General features: G+C 45.7%; 1 protein-coding gene across 1 annotated transcript in view; it reads right to left on the reverse strand.

Moving 5' to 3' along the window:
- RGPD4 (RANBP2 like and GRIP domain containing 4) overlaps positions 1 to 21,604 on the reverse strand; it is a 76,434-nt gene that overhangs the window by 53,362 nt on the left and 1,468 nt on the right. The window contains exons 2-6 of the mRNA XM_074991022.1: positions 10,096 to 10,163; positions 9,460 to 9,571; positions 8,246 to 8,398; positions 4,346 to 4,576; positions 2,898 to 3,043 (exon numbers count right to left, since the gene is read on the reverse strand). Coding sequence (XP_074847123.1) covers positions 2,898 to 3,043; positions 4,346 to 4,576; positions 8,246 to 8,398; positions 9,460 to 9,571; positions 10,096 to 10,163 — 710 coding nt within the window. The remainder of the gene's footprint in view (positions 1 to 2,897; positions 3,044 to 4,345; positions 4,577 to 8,245; positions 8,399 to 9,459; positions 9,572 to 10,095; positions 10,164 to 21,604) is intronic.

Consider the following 21,604-nt stretch of genomic DNA (forward strand, 5'->3'; position numbering starts at 1 on the left):
ACAACACAAATATTAAGTGGTGATAAAAGGGAGACAGAGAAGGTGATCAGACCTAAATGAGCATATGATCTGAATTAATCAGTGCCAGGAAAAATCTAAGTGTTAGACTTTTAAATGTTCTACAAGCACTTGAGTAGCTGGGCCTCAGACAGCAATTATCTTACATACTACAAAGACAGCTTCCCCATCTCTGATGCTTTTTGTGATCTCAGGCAAGTCACGCAACATAACTGACCCTTGCATTAGGTAATTTTCTCTCCCCACTGCTCCCCACCTTTTGTCCCTCTTCTGTCCTACCTATTGGCTCTATCAGTTTTCATTTCATTTTTTTTTGTTTTTTGTTTTTCACTGTTATAAAACTATCGTGCCAATTCACTTTCAAGCACCACTTCCAGTACAGCACTATCTTCAGAGCTGAAGCAGCAAGTCTGCCACGTGAAAGCTCCTCACCTAATAAATTATTTTGTTACGTCTTTAAAGTGCTACATGACTTCTTTTTTGTTTTGTTAGGATACAGAGTAATTCGGCTGCCCCTCTGTTAGTTATGAACTGGTACATGAAACATGTTAAATTTTATTTCCAAATGCCAGTAAGGGCAAAACGTTTTTTTAAGTGAGCAGAACAAGACTATAGCCCACTTTGGAAACGTTTCACACATCTTCATTCAAGCCCCAGGGGATTAGATGGTAAGGGGGAAAAAGTACTCAAACCAAGCGAATAGGTCTACTAAAAATACCGCCAAGATATACTACAAGATGATAGGCTATGTAGTAAGAAACAGTATGGCAACAGCAAAAAAGATGCAGGACATTTTCTCAGCTGAACATCCACTTGACTGCTAACCAAGTCAAAACTTTTGCTTTGGAAAGTTACAGGAGATAAAGAAATTGAGGTGACATGTTCTTCCCCTTTTCAAGCAATACTTTCAAACCTACAGTTACATGTCCTAGCAGGGACTAAGTAATCAGCTGTGCACTTAAAAAAAAAATCATTTTATACATAAAAAACTACTGAACAAATAATAAAAGGAGCTAAGGAAAAAAAGACGACTGAATACAGGCACAATTGTCTTAGCCAAACAGAAATACTTTAGTATGTACTTGTTATGTGCACCTAATGCTTTCCCCAAAAAAGTGTCCAACTACAGCGTACTTATCCATCTGCTGAACAATTACAAACAAATACCTACTGGGTTGCTCTTGGAGTTAAAGTTTTCAAAACCCTGAGCCAAGACACAAGAACATCCATCCTGGGTCAGACCAAAGGTCCATCTAGCCCAATATCCTCTCTTCCAACAGTGGCCAATACCAGGTGCCCGAAAGGAATGAACAGAATAGGCAGTCATTGAGTGATCCCTCTCATCATCCATTTCCAGCCTTTGACAGAAGCTAGGACATCATTCCTATCCATCATGGCTAACAGCCAATGATGGACCTAATCTGCATGAATTCACTGAAGTTTTTTTTTTTTTTGGGAATGCTGTTAAAGTCTTGGTCTTCACTACATTCTCTAGCAAGGAGTTCCACAGGCCTACCATTTGTTGGATGAAGAAAAACTTCCTTTTGTTAGTTTCAAACCTACCACCCATTAATTTCATTTGGTGACCTCCCAGTTCTTATGTTATGATAGAAAGTAACTTTTCTTTATTTGCTTTTCCCCATACTTATCACCATTTTACAAGACCTCTACCATAGCCTCCCTTACACCCCCTATTCTAAGCTGAGAAGTCCCAGTCTTTTTAATCCTTCTTCATACAGCACCCGTTACAAACCCCTAATTGCTTTTGTTGCCCATTTCTGAAAAAGCATAAGACATTTGAGACAGGAAGGAAAACTTGTTTAAGAAGTTTAGTTAATAGAGCACAGGACTCTGGAAGGAGAATATCATTTCAATATTGGTTGCAATTTTGCTACTGGGATACTGTACAAATTGAGACAGATACAAATGCTCACACGCTGACCTAAGCGTAATTGAATTCTAAAAGGACTTTTACACTGGACACAGATAAAACGGTTTGATAGTAAGAACTTCTTTTATGCTGATGAAATGCCATCTTATGGTGCTTGAGCAATATGAAGACATACATTTGTTACTGTTCAATTATAAAGTGTTCTTCCTTACTAAGAATGAGACAAAAAAGGCATCATATATACTATGGGTCTCCAAGTCAAGGTTAAAGTAAAGAGATATGCATCAGTTTTAGCCCAGCAAATCAACCTACTGAGGCCAGATGGACAGCACCAATCAGGACAGGACAGAAATACAGCAAGGTCCTGACGTCTGAAAGGTTAACGCTCACAAATTCAATTATTTGTGAGCAGCTCACTTAGCAGAGCAACAAGGTGGCTTTAGCCAGGGCACTGAATGAGGTGGCAGGACCACAAAGAGCAAACAAAATCTGGATCTCTGCAGCATCTGCAGCCGGGGTGCGAGGAAGCGCTGGCAGCTGCCGCTTCCCCAGGGCTCTGAGAAGCGAGCGCTGGCACCAGCACACCCCGGGGCTGCGGGTGAAGCAATGCAGGGCATGGGTAAGGCTGGGATGTGGGGCCACGATACCTGTGGTGGAAGTCAGGTCTCCACATCCCCCTGCTGCTGCCCAGGACCCGCCAAGCTCCTCGCCCTCAGCCAGGGTAAAATGGCATAAAATCCATTCTCGCAAAATGATATTTGCAAAACTCAACATTCGCGAGGGTTCTCAACACTGAACCCTCGCAAATGTTGCAACCCTACTGTACCAGCCTCAATGACTAGTACAGAGCTGTTTTAAAAAGACAGTTGTTTCCCCCAACATGTACACTGAAAGAATAGTTTGTCTGATCTTCCATGGCACAGTATGACAACTCTTGACAAGAGATTACTGAGAAGTTTTTGCAGTAGGAATCAGATGAACAAAGTACCTTGCAAGTGCTTCTCTGCTTTCTTGAACATCTCTTATAGAAAGCGTCATAACAACAAGATTGGAGTAGGCCAGCAACAGATCTCTATTAACGGATCTCCAGTTACTTTTTTCAGATTCTGAGTCCTGTGCAGATTCCAGATATTCCTAGAAAAGATTTATTCGAGAACAGTTTACCTACCTTCCTTGGGGTAACAATAGTACCACCCAGGGAGCATGTTACAGAATATCCCAGTTTGCAACATCTAGTCCTCCCCCATATTTTCTTGTGACAAAATCTCTCCACCCAAGATTAAAGGGCTAAGCCAACTGTGTTCAAGAGAAAAACCCAACAGTCTTAATGTTTATATTTAAAATGTAATACAGTATATAAGTGCACTCATCCCACACTATGAGCACACTGGTTCCCAACTTTCTGCTTCTAGGCGAAAGCTCGTAAGAGGGACACTAAATTCCAATTAAAATACATGTAAACGTCTGATTGGTTCCAAGTGCTTCTAATTTGATGAAGGAGTGGCAGCATGTGGCACTGCTTTTGAAAGGTAAGTGAACCTTGGGTTGGGGGGGGAATGGAGAGGATTAAATGCTGGGGGTAATTTGGGACCATGAACAGGTGGAAAGGTTAAAACCTGGTGGCGGGTTGGGTCCATGGGGTGGATTGGGGGCAGTAAGGCTTCAATGGGTTGGGGCCATGGAGCTGGTGGGGGGGCGGGTCAGGGTGAAGCAGGTTGGGGCTGCAGAACCAGCAGGGGTTGGGAGGTCAGACTGTGGTAGGTTGGGTGTGCAGGGGTGTCACACTGCAGCAGATTGGGTGTACGAGGCCGGCAAGTGGAGGGGGTCAAGCTGCAGCGAGTTGGGGCCATGAAACTGTTTGGGAAGTGGTGGGGGGCGGGGTTGTCAGGTTGCTGCAGGCTGGGTCTGCGGGCCTGGCAGGGGGTGTGGTGTGCATGTCAGGCTGCAGCAAATTGGGTGTGCAGGACCAGCAGGTGGAGGGGGTGAAGCTGCAGCAGGTTGGGGCCATGAAACTGGTTGGCCAGGGGGTAGGAGGTGCCACACTGCGGTGGGTTGGGTCTGCAGGGTCAGTGTGGATTTCAGGCTGTGGTGGGTTGGAGCCGCAGGGTGGGAGATAAAGGCTCATATCACCGGGGGGAAGGGGGAGCTCATTCATCTAGTGAACAAAGATAAGTATGTGTCCCTTGTTTTAGCAAGTACTCATAAGTAAAGCACTTCTTTAATGAGGGATGAGTGTACACTGAATTGTGTTCTACCTCCTTTTACTTTGGAAGGCTTTTAACAAAAATAAAACCAAAACAAAAAGAGCATTCTCTACACAGTCCCCCTACTGTCCCACCCTTACTTCTTGAAGAGCAGACACTAGGTTTCGCTGAAGAACCAGCCTTGTAGAGAAAATAAGAGATTTCCCAAAACTACAGTATGGATTTAACAAACCTTAAGGGTTTGTACAACACACGAGCACCACTGCAAGCTTGATCGCATCGTAATCTTCTTCTCTGCCTCTTGACAGTGAATCACAGCATCCTTCAGCCTTTTATTTGAACGGTATAGCTCTACTAGCCTGATGTTTACATAGACATCATCTGGTCTAGCATAAAGTTCTGATTGTATCAGATCAAAAAGCTGGTTCCATCCATCTTCACCTTTACAATCCAGTAACCGTTCCTATTGAAATAAAGGCAGTGTAGTTTTAGATTTTCATTGTCTATCCATGCAATTAAATGCTTAAATGGAAGTCTCCTTACATTATCACATTGCAAAAGGGATAAATGATCAAGTGGTTGAAAGTGTATCAGGTTTTAAGATATATTTGAAATGAGAGTCTAATTTGCTAAGACTTACTAAAACTGATGAGGATGCCAAATGGAACGACTAAGGGCGTGATCCACAGTCTACGTAGACCGAAGGATGCTGCTGCTACTACTACTACTAGAACTGAGATTTTTCAAAATATATTTTAAAAAAAGAAGCTTCTTCACTGAAGTGCACAAGGAGTTTCACAGAACCCTGCTAGATCTAGCAGGATTTTGTTTATGCAGAATATTCTTTTCTTCATTATATTCCAATTTTATATTGTTATATCTAGATAAGAATTTTTTTGCTAAAAAAGCTAAATTAACTTAGAACAGAATTTGAACTCCATTACTGATGGCATACCTTAGAAAACTAATGAATTCAAACAAGTCAGGACATAGATGCTTAGTTACGGCCAACTTCATCAATCCCCTTCTTTTTACTGGGAATAAGGATACAGACCCCACACTGGGAAGCAAGAGCAGCAACAAAAAGGTATTTAAAAAGCAAAAATTTATTCAAATTTTTAGTCAAGAGCACAGAAGGCAGGAATTAAGCCTAATGTCATCAAAAACTATCAAGTTTCTGTATAGCAATCCACCAGATAAGAAAAGCTATACAGGAAAGCCAGCATCTGTGATATACTTCAGACATTTCAGTGAAAAGAGTGCTTACAGACCTAACACTCATATAAAGTTTGGGATTCTAATAATCTGAGATGTCCACAACTGTTCCCAGAAAACTCAAACACAAATAAGTGTGAGAATTTTTGAAATGGGGCCTGGTTCTTGCTAGGTGTAAGCTAGTTATAAACCTAGATCAGAAAATGCATTACTAGAGAAAGGAACCATTAACAATTAAAATGTCTGCTACTTGCCACAAGTACAAATTCTAGAAACTTCATCAGGGAGTTTCTCCTGCATCGAGTTTTCCCTATGAATCAGTGATCAATCATGATCTATCTGTAACTTCCCATGAAAAAAAAATCTCAAGTTAAATCCTACTGAGGAAAATAGAAACAAACAATTCAACTCTAAAAGTATAATTATTAAGTAAGCCAAAAAAAATTTGAAGAGTAACTAGCCAAAGACCCAAAAACTAAAGCAATTTCAGAAGCAGAAGTGGGGCCACTGGACGGACTGAGGTGATAAAGAAGCATTGAAAAATTACAAGGCCATCGCAGAGAAACTAAAAATAATTCCTGACATCAGTCTTTGCTGCAGAGAACATGAGGGACAATTCCACACCTGAGCCATTTGTTTTAAGGTGGCAATCTCAGGAACTGTCCAAGATTGAGGTATCATTAGAGGTGGTTTTGGAACATAAATCAAATCAACTATAAGAGACAGAAGTAGGAGTGATGTGGTGTGTGGCAGCGCCCCATGGCTTTAAATCGTTTCCATCAGACACAGGGTTTACAGTTTGACATTGCTGAGAGCTATTGAACCAAACAAACAGAGTAAGTCACCAGGGCCAGATGGTATTCACCCAGGAGTTCTGAAGAAACCCAAATATCATCCATGGCAGAATTCTGCAACATTCAGACCTTTGCAGAAATTGAAGTTCTCTTATTTCTTGTCTCCCACAGAAATAAACTGCAATGCTGCCAGTTGCAACAATGAGCCACTGGACCCAGCGCAACCCAACTCATATATAGCAAACCCTCAAAATACGCAGCTTCAAGTTGTGCATAACTAGCTTTAATGCAGCTTAAGCACTACTTGAAGCTGCTCTGCACCTGTCAGCCTGTCTAGCCGCTTGGTTCCATGTCCCCCCTGCTTGCAGGGCCCAGGAAAGTGACCTGCGCATGGCTGGTCAGTCTCCTAGGTCCTGCAAGTGGTAGGGAGATGGGAACCAGGCTGCCCCCTGGTTCCAGCTCCCTGCCATTTTGGAAGCCAGGAAACTGACCCGCTTTGCTGGGCTGGTCAGTTTCAGCTCCTGCAAGTGCAGGGGAGCCAAGAAACAGGCAGCAGCCTGGTTCCTGTCTCCCCCCACCGACTTCAGCAAAAATTTGAGAGTTATGCACGGTTTACAGGAATGCAACCCCTCTGTAACCCAAGAGTTTACTGTACAGGAAAATGGAGAGGGGGGAGGAGTGGCAGGGAGTAGAAAAAGAATAGGAAATGGCTTCATGCAGGGAACTCTACATGACTTTGCCATCCGAATGCCTGGCCAATAGAGGGCTAGAGGGAGCACAGCTAGGCTTTGAGAGAGAAGGAAACCACTGTTTGGGCAGGGGTGCTGGAATAGGGGCCCCTGAAGCTCACAGGCTGAGATCCTGGGGGTGGGGAGGTTGGGTACACTCTTGGGGAGCCCATGGCTGAACTCAAGGAAAGGATTGTGGGCTAAATTCCCGATAAGCTACATGGCTGCACAGCTTCCTATAGAACCCTGCATAGGGCCTCAAACACTTCACAAAAGACCAAAATTTACTGACCTTGCATGATCAAAGATGATGGAAAAAACCTTAGATTACAGAAGAACAGAAGTCAGACTCAAGATACGTGATGACCCCTAGACTATTTTGGCCAAGATTTCTCAACCTGTAGGTTGTAACCCAAAGTGGGTCACTAATATGCATCAAAAGGGTCACCATGCTGGCAGGGCTCAGCTCCCCACTGTGGTACACTGAATTGCAGTGCACTGAGTCACAGTACCGCTCATTTTTGACCCAGATGACCCCTTGCTTCACCATGACGACTACGGGTCAACTGGGCACACAGTGAGTGGCATGGTGAGCCCATGCATCATGCTGCAGCATCAAATCAGACAAATTTGGCGCGTCTGAATTTATAATACCCAGTGACCAGCTATAAGTCCAGTCAGTTCTGCAGGACAGAAGCTAGAAACTGTGCTTTGTGTCAGTTAAGTTCCCCCTCCCCCACACCAAATAACTTCACATGTAGCCAAGTACTTCCTGCATTATACCATTTTCTCTAATCCTCAGATCTTTTCTTACTGCCCAATCCTGTAAACTCACCACTGCCCCAGGAACCCAAATCTTTTTACACCTTTACCCCATGTGGGACTGCAGCATTTTGGGACTATCAGCTTGATGTCCTTCCTCTAGACGTCTATGATCCCACCTCTTTCCTCACTACACTCCCAGACCTCAATCTCTCCACCTCACCTCCAGGCTCACTCTTCTCCTGCACACTTTACCTTCCTTTTGTGCCCTCCAACCACACGATGGGGCTGTTTTTGAATGGTGGATTGGCTCACCTCCCCTTCCCCAGATGCCACTTGCTGGTTCCCCACCTATGCACATATGGAATATCATCTCCAAGCACCCCACCTCTCTCTCACCAATGGACTCCTGCAAGAAGAGAATTGGCGTGCCTTAACCTATCAAGATATATAAAGGGGTTCTGAGTCCACAACAGTTGCAAACCACCAACATGGATTAATTGAGAATCGCCTACAGGTGAAATGAAATGGACAGGCTAAAGTTTGATCCTGAAATCCGTTCTGGTCCCAGCTTCAAACATTTTCATGAAGATTAGAACTCAGTGGAGTAAAACATCACAAAAGATTGTTTACCTTCAGTCTGTAAATAGCTGCGCTCCCAGGAAAGAGTTTAGAAGCTCTGTCAACCCAGTATTTTGTCCTTCCATCAGTAACATCATTGTCACACAATAACTCTGCAATCTTCAGTACAAGATCTTTTTGTGTTGGATTCAATTCCACTGAACGCTAACATTGCGCAACCACCACAAAAAGGAAAAAAAAAACAAAAAACAGAGTTATTTTCTGTCGCTCGCATTAAATATGAAGTACTTCAGCACTTAACTAGATAAGCAGAACACAAACCTACTCATCTGTCAGCAGTACCCATCAGTATATACTTTTACAGTCAAGTTTACAATGCAAACAGCTTCAAAAAAAATCTACTACAGTACTACACTATGAAAAATGTTTTGGATATGCTCTAAGTAAGGTTATTTTTCAAAAAGTGATTAAGGTGAAGAAATACATGCTGCTGTTTTACAGCTTTAAATGGTTATAGAACAAGTCAAATCAATGAACTTTGGTCCTGATTCTGCAAAGTAGTTTACTAGAAATTATAATCCATGCTATAAAATTAAAATGATCGCTGTTATGGAATCCCAGGTCAATCTTCGTGCCTTACTTTGAAACATTCTACCAGCCTAAATACATTATTAATCAATTTTCAGTGTGCAAATAAGTTACCAATAAAGTTTTCATAAAGATCTACTCTAAGACTGATACAGTTCTATTCTAATTTTCTTTACAGTTACCTGAGGTATTGCATCAACAGTAGAAGAATTTGTTCTACTTTTTTCAATATTTTTAATTTGTGCATTTTGCTGCACTGACCATAGTCAAGTTTGTTCTTCCAGAGATAGCAAGTTAGTTCCCTTCTTTGGCTTTGCTGATCTTTAATACCGCAACAGGAGAGAGAATACACAAAGGAGAATAAGGGGAGAATTATACCTGTCCCTGAAGAAACAGTAGTTATCCAGAATCAGACCAATCATTAGTATGATTCAGGACAATTATTTTTATAATGCACCTTTACTGAATTAAAGTCAGACCAAAACCATTTTCCTGCACATATGCAAGAATGCATTCCAATGTGTAGATTTCTTTTTCTGGTTAACATGTGCTGAGGTTTGAGAGTTATAACATCGAGGCTGTCTAGTAACAAGCTGGGAAAGAAAAATAAGAAGCAAAACTAAACCCTTCTGGGATTTGTTCAACAATCACCTGAACTGATCACTTTTACTTCTTACCTTATAACAACCCACAGCTTTTTCTATGTTATCTTCAGCCTCATAGAGTTGGCCCAGAAATTTGTGTGCCTTGGGATCTCTCTCTTGTACATTAAGATAAGTAGATATGTACCTGGAAGACATCAGTTAGGATATCAATATGTAATTAATACTTCTGAACAAAACCTGAAGCAGTTATACTATATCAGACAGTTCGGGGTGCTCTGGCCTATAAAGTTGAACAACAAGCAGAACGTTTAGCTATTGGGACATCAAAAAAAAAGACAACATTAATCTGATATGGGCCATCATTATCTGTTTGCCAGCAAATGTGTGTCTCCAATAAGTGAAACTGCTGCCTGCAAATCACTTGTAAACAATAGCTTTTGGAACTAAAAGATAAAGTTCCACTATGCTTTTCAGTTACAGATGTCAGAATAAAGAATGCTTTTGAATCCCACATTTCCAGTTTTCCTTCAGGTTCCACCATTAGCGATTCAATGGATTCTTATACAGTAAGAGCTAGCAGCAATGTCTGGAAGTAAAAATTTTGATCATTCATTATTAGGCATCAGAAATTGCTTGCAACACCACCAATATCCATTTAATGTCTATAGGAGTAAAACTCTTTGGAGAGCAGAACAACACATACTTTACCTTTTAGCCAGTTCATACTCTTTTGCTTCATAACAGAGTTTAGCAAAAAAGAATCCTTTCATCGATTTCTGGAGGGGAAAAACATTAAATAAAATAAATACTTAATATATATATAAATATTTGACCCAAAAATGGCTTAGACAAAGTTTACTGTTAACATGTGCCATACTGTTAAAAAGACTAAATGTCAGTTAAAATTATTACCATAATCCAGTTTTTAATACTCCCCACTTAACATCTTTGCAGAGAAAGACCTAATATGCTGACAGAGTACAACTGGGAAATTAAGGCTACCTGGTAAACAAATTCATTGCTTGGTTGTAAAAGGAGCACCTATGACAAGCAGCTATAAAAAAATGGAATGGAAGACAAGAGGAGATAGTTTTTGCCACAATAGACTACGTTTGCTGCTGGAACAGGTTTCAAAACATCCACCCACCAGTAGAGAAATGATTAATTTGGTCAACTATACATTGCAACTAGTCTGTCATCAAAAACTGACGTTTAAATACGGTATCAGAATCTCAACAGTACTCCCAAACTACACTACTTGATTACTCGCGAATAGTTCTCCACATGGGAAAATTTCTGCTCATGCCACAAAGATACAGTTGTCAGATCTAATACTAATACAGGTGTTCTGCAAAGGAAGAGAGAAGCAAAATAAAGTATGCTCTATTCTATCACCCACTGTTTCTCTAACAGTGGCAGATTACCCTTGTGCCTCAGTTGCTCCTTCACAGAGCTGCTGGAGCAGGAGCATAAGCAAAACCAGTCAGTTCCCATTATGGTGGTTATGGGAGAAACAGACACAGAGTAGTAGTAAGGAAACAGAGATAAAGGGTAGCAAAAAGGAGTAAAAATGAGAAAAGGCAGTAAAATCTTTTTATTTAATGACAGAGCATCAGCTTGTTACCGTCCTGATCCTTTATCCCATGGCCACTAGAAGTGACAGACCTGTAGACACCATAAATTCAAGCATTAAGCTGCACGAGAGAACCAACTTTTCTTCAGCAACTTCCACTGTCTCAGGGAGGATCAACATAATAAAAAATTCCCCTTCAGACTTCTGAGGTCAGAGTGGGCATGACACTCTAAAACAGGATTCTTGGTGAGTGAAAAAAATAAAAAAGGTAAAATAGAAGTCTCTGAAAAGTCAAAGTAAAAAAGTAAATCCAGAAGATGTGAAAACTGCAGAGAGGAAAGGAAGAAATGAACAGAGGAAACGGGTGAAATCATTCCAAAAAGAAGTGGGTTAAAAAAAATTAACAACTTAGTTTCGTCAAAGTTGTGTATTTTTGCTATAAAAGTAGTTTTACTTTGTTTCATAGCAGAACAAAGCAAACATACATCCCTTTTTAAATCTGTGGGATGCTGTAAGCGAATGGCTCAGAATGTGCAGCCAGAAGCAACTGATGGAGCCTCAGTCACAGGCTGGGTCTACACTAGAGAGTTTTGTTGACAAGAAGGGGCCTTCTGTCAACATATCACAAGGAGCATCTACACACTTAAAGCATTCTGTTGCTAGAGTCTCGAAACAACTCTACATTTGCCGCAACAGTATAATGCGTCAAAAATTTGAGGCATAACAATCTGGCGCTACAGTACTGTTGACAGAAGTACAGTGTAGACACTTCAGTCAACAGAGAGGGCTTCTGGTTGCCTGACAGCCCTCTTTGCATAGCTGCCATTCTGTTTTCTGGCATCAAACGCAAGTGCAGTCTGGCAGTTCTCTGTCGACAGAGCAAGCTGTGTGTCGATGCAATCTGTTGACAGAGGTTCTGTCAAGAGATCCCTGTCAACCGTAACTTCTGTCAACAGATACTTCTAGTGTAGACATAGCCACAGTCACAGACTCAGAACAATAGAGCTGGAAGAGACCTAAAAAAAGCCAGCAAGTCCAGCCCCCTGCCCTAGGCAGGGCCAAAGAGAGATATCAGTCTTTGTTGAAAAGGATATTTACTGAAAAAGCTTTTCCCCTTTTTGCAGTATGGAACTTCAGTCTTTTCCTGGAATTAATTTTGTCTTTGATTGTAAACTCCTTGAAAAACAGCCCCCCTCAAAAAAAAAAAAAAATCTGTCCACTCAAGCTATAAGTGCCTACAGAATGAGGAGGAAACTACTGATAATTGACCTTTTTCCCCCTCTCACCAGTTTTCAGCCAAGTGTAATTCCTGCTCCACTATCAAGGAAGGCAGAAATAGAAATATGTTTTAGATAATGAACTTTTGGACTTCTATATGCAAATTGGTTTCAGTCACCAGCTACTGGCAGGCCTCTTGCATGGCATCCAGGGGATTATTTAAAAAAAAAACAAAACAAAACACACCAATGAATTAAAAAAAAAAAAAAATCAGATTTTTTAAAAATAAGTACTAAATTTCTCATTTAAAATAAGTTACAATTAAATCTCATCCACAAACATGCTGCACTCACACAATCTCAAAAAAGAATTAATGGATGTAGTTAGTCCAGCCCAACTACCAATTCTTGCTTCTTGAAAGTTCTGAGCTTTCAGTTTCTGTTTCTCAGCATGCAGCAGGGTTTCAACATTTGTGAACCTAAGGTTTGTGAACTCAAGTATTCACAAGTGGCTGTGCCCGCAGGGTGGAGAGCCCCAGTGGCTGCCACTTCTCTGGAGCAGAGCACCCCCCGTATTCCTGAAATTCAACATTAGCAAAGGTTCTCAACACAGAACCCTCCTGAATGTTGAGACCCTACTGTGCTGAAGTAACATTTGCAAAGAAAAACACAGGCTGGATGGGACTGCTTTTGTTCCGTGCTTATGTAGTGGTGGACCCAGGCCAAGTATGGTAGCGTTTGTTTTGGCACTGCCTTAAAGACAAGAAGGACAATATATAGGAAAGGACTGAGGCAGCATAGGAAAGAACAGCGGACTGGAAAGAAAATGAGAAGATTCCAGTGTGCACACAGCATCCTATAATTCCCCACTCTTCTACCACAGAAAAACTGTCATGGCTTTTGACTAGGAGATTCTCTATCAGGTAATATGTTAAAGAAATGTGTTTCCTGGGTAAAAAGTGTGTCAAGTGTCAGCAATGCCAGAATAAGCTACAGGGCCTAGTTGCAATAATGAAATATGGAAAGAAAAACTGCTCACTGAGGGCAAATGGATCTGGATATGTCTGAAGAACAATATGGATCAATAAATTAGTAATTTAAACAATTCACTTTGCAGTGCATCATTCTTCAAGACTATTTTAAAGGTATAGAGAGAGAAGTATGATTTAAAAAGGTAAATTCCCAAGCTACGTTAGATGTTACAAGGAAAACACTCTCTCTCTCTCACTCTTTGGCTTAGCTAATCCTTATGGTTTTTTTAATTAGTTAATTCAGTTTAGAATCTATTACCCAAGTATACAGTCTAGAAAGCTGAAATACGAAAAACAGAGTTGCCAGTTGACTGTCATTTTCTTATTTTATATTACATAATATATGCTCCTTAGATCATTATGGACACAGACCATAAGGTGATGCCATAAATTTACAGTAGACCCCAGAGTTACGCAGGGTGTGCGTTCCTCGTAACCCCCGCATAACATGCAAGCTGGGGGAACTGGGAAACTGACCAGCCCACGAGGGCTGGTCAGCTTCCTGGCTCCCAGAGTAGCTGGCAGTGGGAACCAGGCTACCACTTGGATCCCAACTCCCTCCCCCTGCTTGTGGGACTGAGAAACTGACAAGCACATGGCTGGTCAGCTTCCTGGGCCGCACCAGCACAGGGGAGCCAGAAAACTGACCAACCTTGGTAGGGTGGTCAGTTTCCCAGCTCCTGCAAAGCCCTGGGGAGATGGAAACCAGGAGACAGCTCCCCCTATTTTTCAGGGAGCCAAACACCGCTTCTCCCTGGCCTTCCCCAGCAGCGGTGGCTGTCTACTGGCTTCCCCCAGCTGAGGGAGCCTGGTGGGCAGATAGCTGCAGAGCAGCTTTGAGATGTGCTTAATTTGCATTAACGTGAGTTAAGCAACAACTTGAAGTTGTCCATTTCAAGGGTTTACTGTATTCCTTATTTTACTTCAGCCTAACTCAGCTTTCCCAAAGGAACCCCATTCTATACTTGTTTTATTTTAAAAAAAATAAAATAGAAATGCCAGTGAACTGAATGGGGATTACTCCAAAATTAAGCACATTCTAAGCACAGCCAGCCTTAGATTTTTTTTGGTAACTTGGAATCAGACTGAATCCTTGCTGGAAAAAATGCAGCAATTAACTGAATAACAGAGTGAGAAGAACTGAGAAATACACCTATTCAAAATCATTTCTAAATTTTGTTTCAAGGTCCCATTTAAGCATAACAGACAGTCTGAAGTTGTTTCAGATAGACAATGTTATTCATTGGTAATTTCAGCAGCAGTGCTGTAACTAAACTTTTCAGGCAACAAAGTGCAAGCAAGCAAGCGATACCAATCATACAGTAAAACCATCATCATGGATAGATTTGTAGTAAGGACTAGCAAATACCAACAAGACATCATAGATGAAAAGATTGCTCAGTTCATCTTTGCCACAAATTCTCCTTTTCACATTAACAGACAACTTTATTGAGATGGCTTGGTCCTTATGACCAGACTTCACTTATCCTGGTAGAGCAGACATCAATGGACATTTACTAAACACAGTGTTTCAGAAGGAACTTGAAGAGTGTGCAAGAAATACTGAGGTGAAGTTTGCCCCTTGACAGGCAGAGCAAGGCACACGCTGATCCAATTACATGTACCTGTGTGACAACAGAAGATGGGGCTGCATATCCTTCAGAAACAACAGATGACTCCAAAATAACATTTAAAAGAAGGGGCAGCGAAAGCTGTAATAAACTGTGAACAAAAATTCAATTGTCAAATACACAGTTTTGTCACAATGCTACAAACGTGGCAAAGATGAGAAGAAACACAGAGATGGTCCTTAACATAAGACTGTAGTGGCAATTTAATATATCTTTTATTCCTGTAGAAGACACATTTAAGTCTTTGACTGAAAAAGTGTTCCAGTCACCAGACACTAAGTTCTTCTTCGAGTGTCCCCGTGGGTGCTCCACATTAGGTGTCGGGCTCGCCCGGCGCCGCAGATCGGATCTTCCAAGCAGTTTCTGCCGGACCGCGCATGCGCCGGTGCGCACCGCTCCCCCGCGCGCTCCCGGCCATGTGCGCGATCCGGTCCCCGCCAGTTCCTCTTAACCGCCGTCGGCTGCAGACGGAATCCAACTAGGCTAAGGCCAAGTAGTGTATTCAACGACCTTATCTGTTTTTTCTTAAAGTTTTTTTCAGGCACTTAGGCTACTATAAGCTTGCCGGTTGTTATTTTGTAAAAAAAAAAAAAAAAAAAAAAACCAACAACGAACAAGCTAGGAGAGGGACAGCTCAGCCAGTCCCAGTAACAAGCGCCGGAGGCCAGGAGCTAGGGCTATCAGCCCTCCTGCTAAGGCAGGCCATCGGACGGGGAAAACGGCACAAAGAAGATGCTAAGTACCCACTTAAAAACTCAAAGACTCATCAACAATGTCCTCTTCAGGCTTTAAAAAAAAAAAAAAAAAAAAAAAATGCTGCTTCTTGATAAGGCCCTCCAGCCAGAAGCGCCGGAGCGGCCGCAGCAGGAGGGACCCTCCGGGGCCCTTAAAAGGAAAGCTGCCTCCCTCACTCCATCAGCGCAGAAACGGAGGAAAGTATCTCCAGCCCGATCCCTGCCGGCAGCAACAGCGAGCGGGACGGGAGGAGCAAGCAGCCCCCAGCCGCAGCAACAGCTGATCGGCGGCGGCACGGAGAGCCACGTGGAAACGGCTCAGCCTCCAATACTCAGCCAGCCGCCCCGCACCGCAGGCAGGGCGGCGGCTAAGCAAACGCCGGTACCGGCGGCACCACAGGCAGCGGCACCGACCCCCGGGGAACCGGCGGTGCAGAGCGCGCAGGCACGCAGCCTGCTGGCACCGGAGGACACCGCACATGCGGCATCGCCCTCAAGCGTGCCGAGCTCGGTGCGGACAGGGCCGGAATCCCCTGTATGCTCCCCAGCCCGATCCCTGCCGGCAGCAACAGCGAGCGGGACGGGAGGAGCGAGCAGCCCCCAGCCGCAGCAACAGCTGATCGGCGGCGGCACGGAGAGCCACGTGGAAGCAGCTCAGCCTCCGATAATCAGCCAGCCGCCCCACACCGCAGGCAGGGCGGCGGCTAAACAAGCGCTGGTACCAGTGGCACCGCGGGCAGCGGCACCAACCCCTGGGGAACCGGCGGTGCAGAGCGCGCAGGCACGTAGCCTGCCGGCACTGGAGGACACCGCACGTGCGGCACCGCCCTTGAGCGTGCCGAGCTCGGTGCGGACGCCGGAATGCCCTGTATGCCCCCCAGCCCGATCCCTGCCGGCAGCAACAACGAGCAGGACGGGAGGAGCGAACAGCCCCCAGCCGCAGCAACAGCTGATCGGCGGCGGCACGGAGAGCCACGTGCAAGCGGCTCACCCTTCGATAATCAGCCAGCCGCCCCGCACCGCGGGCAGGGCGGCGGCTAAACAAGCGCTGGTACCACCGACCCCCGGAAAACCGGCGGTGCAGAGCGCGCAGGCACGCAGCCTGCCGGCACCGAAGGACACCGCACATGCGGCACCGACTTCGAGTGTGCCGAGCTCGGTGCGGACGGGGCCGGGATCCCCTGTATGTCAGGGGCGGAGTTACCTCCTCAAGGGAGGGGGAAGACGGCACACAAGAGGAGGCATTGCAGCCCCTCTCCGCACAGGGCTGTGTAGTTGCTTTCTCACAGCCCTCCGCTATGTTGCAGACTCCAACTAGAAGGCAGGGGTCCCCCCCCTCCTTGGCCTACCCGGAGCCCCCTTCTCCATTTCTGCAACCAGCCTCACCCTGGCTGGGACCACCTCCACCCTTCCTGGGATTTGAACCGCTGGACTATTAGGCAAAGTCGCTCTCTCCAGGGTCTCGACGGTCTCCCTCCCCCAGACGCAAAGGGTATGCACCAAGGGAGTGGTCTAGGTCACCTTCCCAAGACCAGTGCTTATACTGCCGTGGTCGCCCCTACCACGCAGGGCATAGACACCATCGGCAATCTACTAGGGAAAGATCCCTACGAACGATCTCGTACCCCCGAGGGCAATTGTGACCGGGGACAGAGACTTAAGCATCTCAGGGGGGACTGGTTATGGAACCCCGAGATTTTTCCTCGCACACCTCTAGTGAGAGGGTGTACCATCATCAGCAGGAACCGGAAGGGTCCAGAAAGACGTACCCCAGCGGTTCCTCGCTTTCCTCCCCGGATGAGGCTACGGCCCCGGGGGGCGTCCATCCTCCGGACGATCTCAAACAGTTCCAAGAGCTGTTTTACGAGGGTGGCCTTCACGCAAGGCTTCCAGACAGCAAAGGTGCAAGAGCAACACCATAAGATCCTCAAAAATCTGAGACCTCCGGCCTCCTCCAAAATAGCAATACCGCTGATGACGCAATCTTGGAGTCTGCCACTATGATATGGCAGACTCCTGCGACTATTCCGCCTGTCCACAAAAGAGAGAAAAAAAAAAAAAAAATACTTCGTGCCCACGAAGGGCATGGAGTTCCTGTTCAGCCACCCACAACCAAATTCTTTGGTGGTGGAGTCGTCGCAACGTGGGGGAATAAACAAACATGCCAAAAAGCTAGAGCTGTTGGGCAGAAAGGTCTACTCCTCCTCCACGCTACTGTTGCCAATGGCAAATTACGCAGCGCATCTAGCGAACCATAATTTCAACAACCACATTAGGTTGACCTCCCTCATGGACTCGCTTCCAGAGGGCACGAAACCAGTGCTCAAGGCCATCATCCGACCATTTTATAACCAGTGGCAAAGGATCACCACAGACACATGGGTGCTGGAGATCATAGCCACGGGGTACGCCATCCCCTCCCAGTTGCTCCCACCACCATGACCTCCACCCGGGGCCCCACCTCCAGGAGACCTCCCATGTAGCGAGGCTCAAGCAGGAGGTAGACCATCTCATGCTCGTAGGGGCAGTGGAAAGAGTGCCGGAGCAACTGCAAGGGAGAGGGTTCTACTCGAGGTACTTCCTCACGGGGAGGTCCATCTTAGATTTTCGAGGCCTCACCGGTACCTGCGCAAGCAACGTTTTCGGATGATCACAAACGCCTCCATCCTTACGGCACTAGACGATGGAGATTGGTTCGCAGCCCTCGACTTACAAGGTCCTACCGTTTGGGCTCTCCTCAGCCCCCAGAGTCTTCACCAAGACCTTGGCAGTGGTGTCAGCCTACCTGCACAGACAGGGGGTATTTATATTCCAGTATCTGAATGATTGCCTACTCAAAGGGGCCTCAAAGGAGGAGGTACTACGCATAATATGTGTCACAGCAGGCACGTTCTCTTCGCTCGGCCTGCTTATCAATCTGACAAGATCAAAGACAGACCCCACACAGGACATAGAGTTCGTAGGGGCACGCATAAATTCTATTACAGCGAGGGCATATCTACCAGAGACTCGCTTTCGGGCCATCGGCTCCCTCGCGCAAGGCTTCACCTTCAGCCCTATGGTGCTGGTTCTGACGTGCTTACAGCCGCTGGGCCACATGGCAGCAGCAACGTTTCGTAGAACAGAACGCCAGGTTACACATGCGCAGCATGCAGCATTGGCTGGCGAGCGTATACAAACCGGCAGCACACACTGTTCACAGGATGGCGTCGCCCACAACGGAGGTGCGCAAATCCCTGCAATGGTGGGTAAACCCCGAGAACCTGCTAACAAGGGTACCCTTCCACCAACCACACGTATTGGTTGTTCTTACTACAGATGCCCCCCTCATAGGGTGGGGAGCACACATGGGCGAAGAGGTGACGCAAGGGCTGTGGTCCTCTATGGAGCAGTCACTGCACACAAATATACTGGAGCTCAAAGCAGTGTTCAACGCCTGCAGACACTTTCGAGACCAACTGAAAGGCAAGGTAGTCGGGATCAGTACAGACGATACCTCCACCATGTTTTATATAAATCGGCAAGGAGGAGCTCGGTCCCGTGCCTTATGTGTAGAAGCAGTCCGGTTGTGGAACTGCTGCATCGCCAACAATGTAACCTTGAAAGCCTCGTACTTACCAGGCGCTCGCAATGTGAAGGCTGACCAGCTGAGCAGGCGTTTCGCACTCACGCACGAGTGGCAGATCCATCCCGATCTGCTGCAACCGATTTTTCCACGCATGGGGTTTTTCCCCAGATAGACCCTGTTTGCTACTCAGCACAACAAGAAGTGCCCACGATTCTGCTCCAGGGCAGGACTGGGACGGGGGTCCCTGAGGGATGCCTTCGCGATCTCATGGAGGGGCCCCCTGCTTTACGCTTTCCCTCCCACAGTGCTCATCCACAAAGTGTTGCAGAAAGCCAGGAGGGAAGGAACCTGAATGATCCCGATAGTCCCAACGTGGGATCGACAGCAATGGTTCCCCCTATTCCTGCGCATGTCGGACCGGCCACCGATGTCCCCTCCGGTGGCGCGGGATCTGCTCACGCAAGCCCAGGGGTCCATAGTGCATCCGCACCCCCAAAGCCTGCGACTACAAACGTGGTTAATCCATGGCTCAGCTCCCTAGAGAGCACATGTACGGAGGAAGTGCAGCAAGTCCTAGAAAGTAGCAGGAGGACTTCCACCAGGAAGACCTTCAAGCAGAAATGGACTCTGCTTTACGGCATGGTGTTCTACCAAACAGCTAGCCCCCTTTCGGTGCCTATGGCTGTGATATTAGAGTATTTACTGGACCTCAAGAGAGGAGGACTCTCGCTATCCTCATTTCAGGTCCACCTGGCCGCCATTTTGGTGTTCAGACACGAAGAGGAAGGGCATACGGTGTTCGCCCATCCCATGGTTACCAGGTTCTTCAAAGGGCTGGTAAGCCTATACCCCCCTCAGAAACCGCTTCCACCTCTGTGGAACTCGGACCTGGTGCTTAATGCGAAAAGGGGACCACCGTTTGAGCCTTTGGCCACGGTTTCCCTCCGCCTCCTTATGATGAAGACGACCTTTCTTCTCGCAATCACGTCAGCTCGCAGGGTGAGCGAGCTTGAGGCAGTTATGGCAACGCCGCCCTGCGCTGTTTTTCCAAGGAGGCGGTAACCATACGGCTGCATCCAGCCTTTGTTCCTAAAGTTTCTTTCTGAGTTTCATACTAACGAACCTATTGTTTACCCTTGTTTATCCAAAGCCTCATAACTCTAACAAAGAGGTGCGCCTACACCTCCTGGACGTGAGCAGGCGCTAGCTTTCTATATGGACAGGACCAAGTCCTTCCGGAGAACGGATAGGCTCCTAGTCTCTATCGCTCCCAAATCAAAAGGAGAATGTCTCTCTTCGCAGAGAATCTCTAAGCACATCGTATCTTGCATAAAAATGTGCTACAAACTCAAAAAGACTCCTTTACTGGCCACGCCCAGGGCTCATTCCACTAGGGCGGTGGCAGCATCAACAGCCTTTTTTCAAGGGCGTTGCGCTAAAAGACATTTGCAGAGTGGCGACCTGGTCATCCTGTGACACCTTCGCCAAACATTACGCCCTTCACAGGGTATTCCAAGAGGATACCCGTCTCTTGGCAGCGGTCCTCTCGGGGACAAGCTGCACATAATCCGATTACCCACCTCCTATCTTGGGTTACTGCTGGGTAGTCACCTAATGTGGAGCACCCACGGGGACACTCGAAGAAGAAAGAAAGGTTACTCACCATAGTAACGGTGGTTCTTCGAGATGTGTCCCCGTGGGTGCTCCACTACCCGCCCATCCTCCCCGCTCCGGATCTCTGTTTAGTGTTTTGCAGGAGCATCCGAGGCGGTTGGTCAAGGAACTGGCGGGGACCGGATCGCGCACATGGCCGGGAGCGCGCGGGGGAGCGGCGCGCACCGGCGCATGCGCGGTCCGGCAGAAACTGCTTGGAAGATCCGATCTGCGGCGCCGGGCGAGCCCGACACCTAACGTGGAGCACCCACGGGGACACATCTCGAAGAACCACCGTTACTACGGTGAGTAACCTTTCTTTTCCCACTCAATGCTACAGCACAAAGTTTGTTTGTTTTTGAATAAAGCTTGTTTTTTACCCTTTAATAAGGCATCCTCAGTTTTTAGTCTTTCCCCCTAACACTTCATGTATTGGACATTGTTAAGTTTGAAAAGGTCTGGTGGGACATTCCTTTACAATTTCAAGTGACAGTTAATCTTGGTCCCTTCTTAACCTTACAGATGACAAGGACAGAAAGAATAAGAAACACCTACTTTCCCACTATTAATTTTATGAACTTACTATACAGTCAGCTGCAATGTTACCCATGTAAAAATTAGCATTCCCTGTCTGTGTGCATTTTTAACACAGCAGGCAGGAGAAAATATTTTAAGGAGTGCGAGAGTAACAACAAAAATCAGTTTAGTGTAACAAACTCAAATTTGTTGATGGTTGTAAAAAGCAGCTGAATCCTGACTACACTGTCAACAGAATCTCTACATGTGTATTTCAATGAGATAGTACCAATA

Source organism: Carettochelys insculpta, chromosome 1, assembly GCF_033958435.1.
Source record: "Carettochelys insculpta isolate YL-2023 chromosome 1, ASM3395843v1, whole genome shotgun sequence".
NCBI classification, from domain to species: domain Eukaryota; kingdom Metazoa; phylum Chordata; order Testudines; family Carettochelyidae; genus Carettochelys; species Carettochelys insculpta.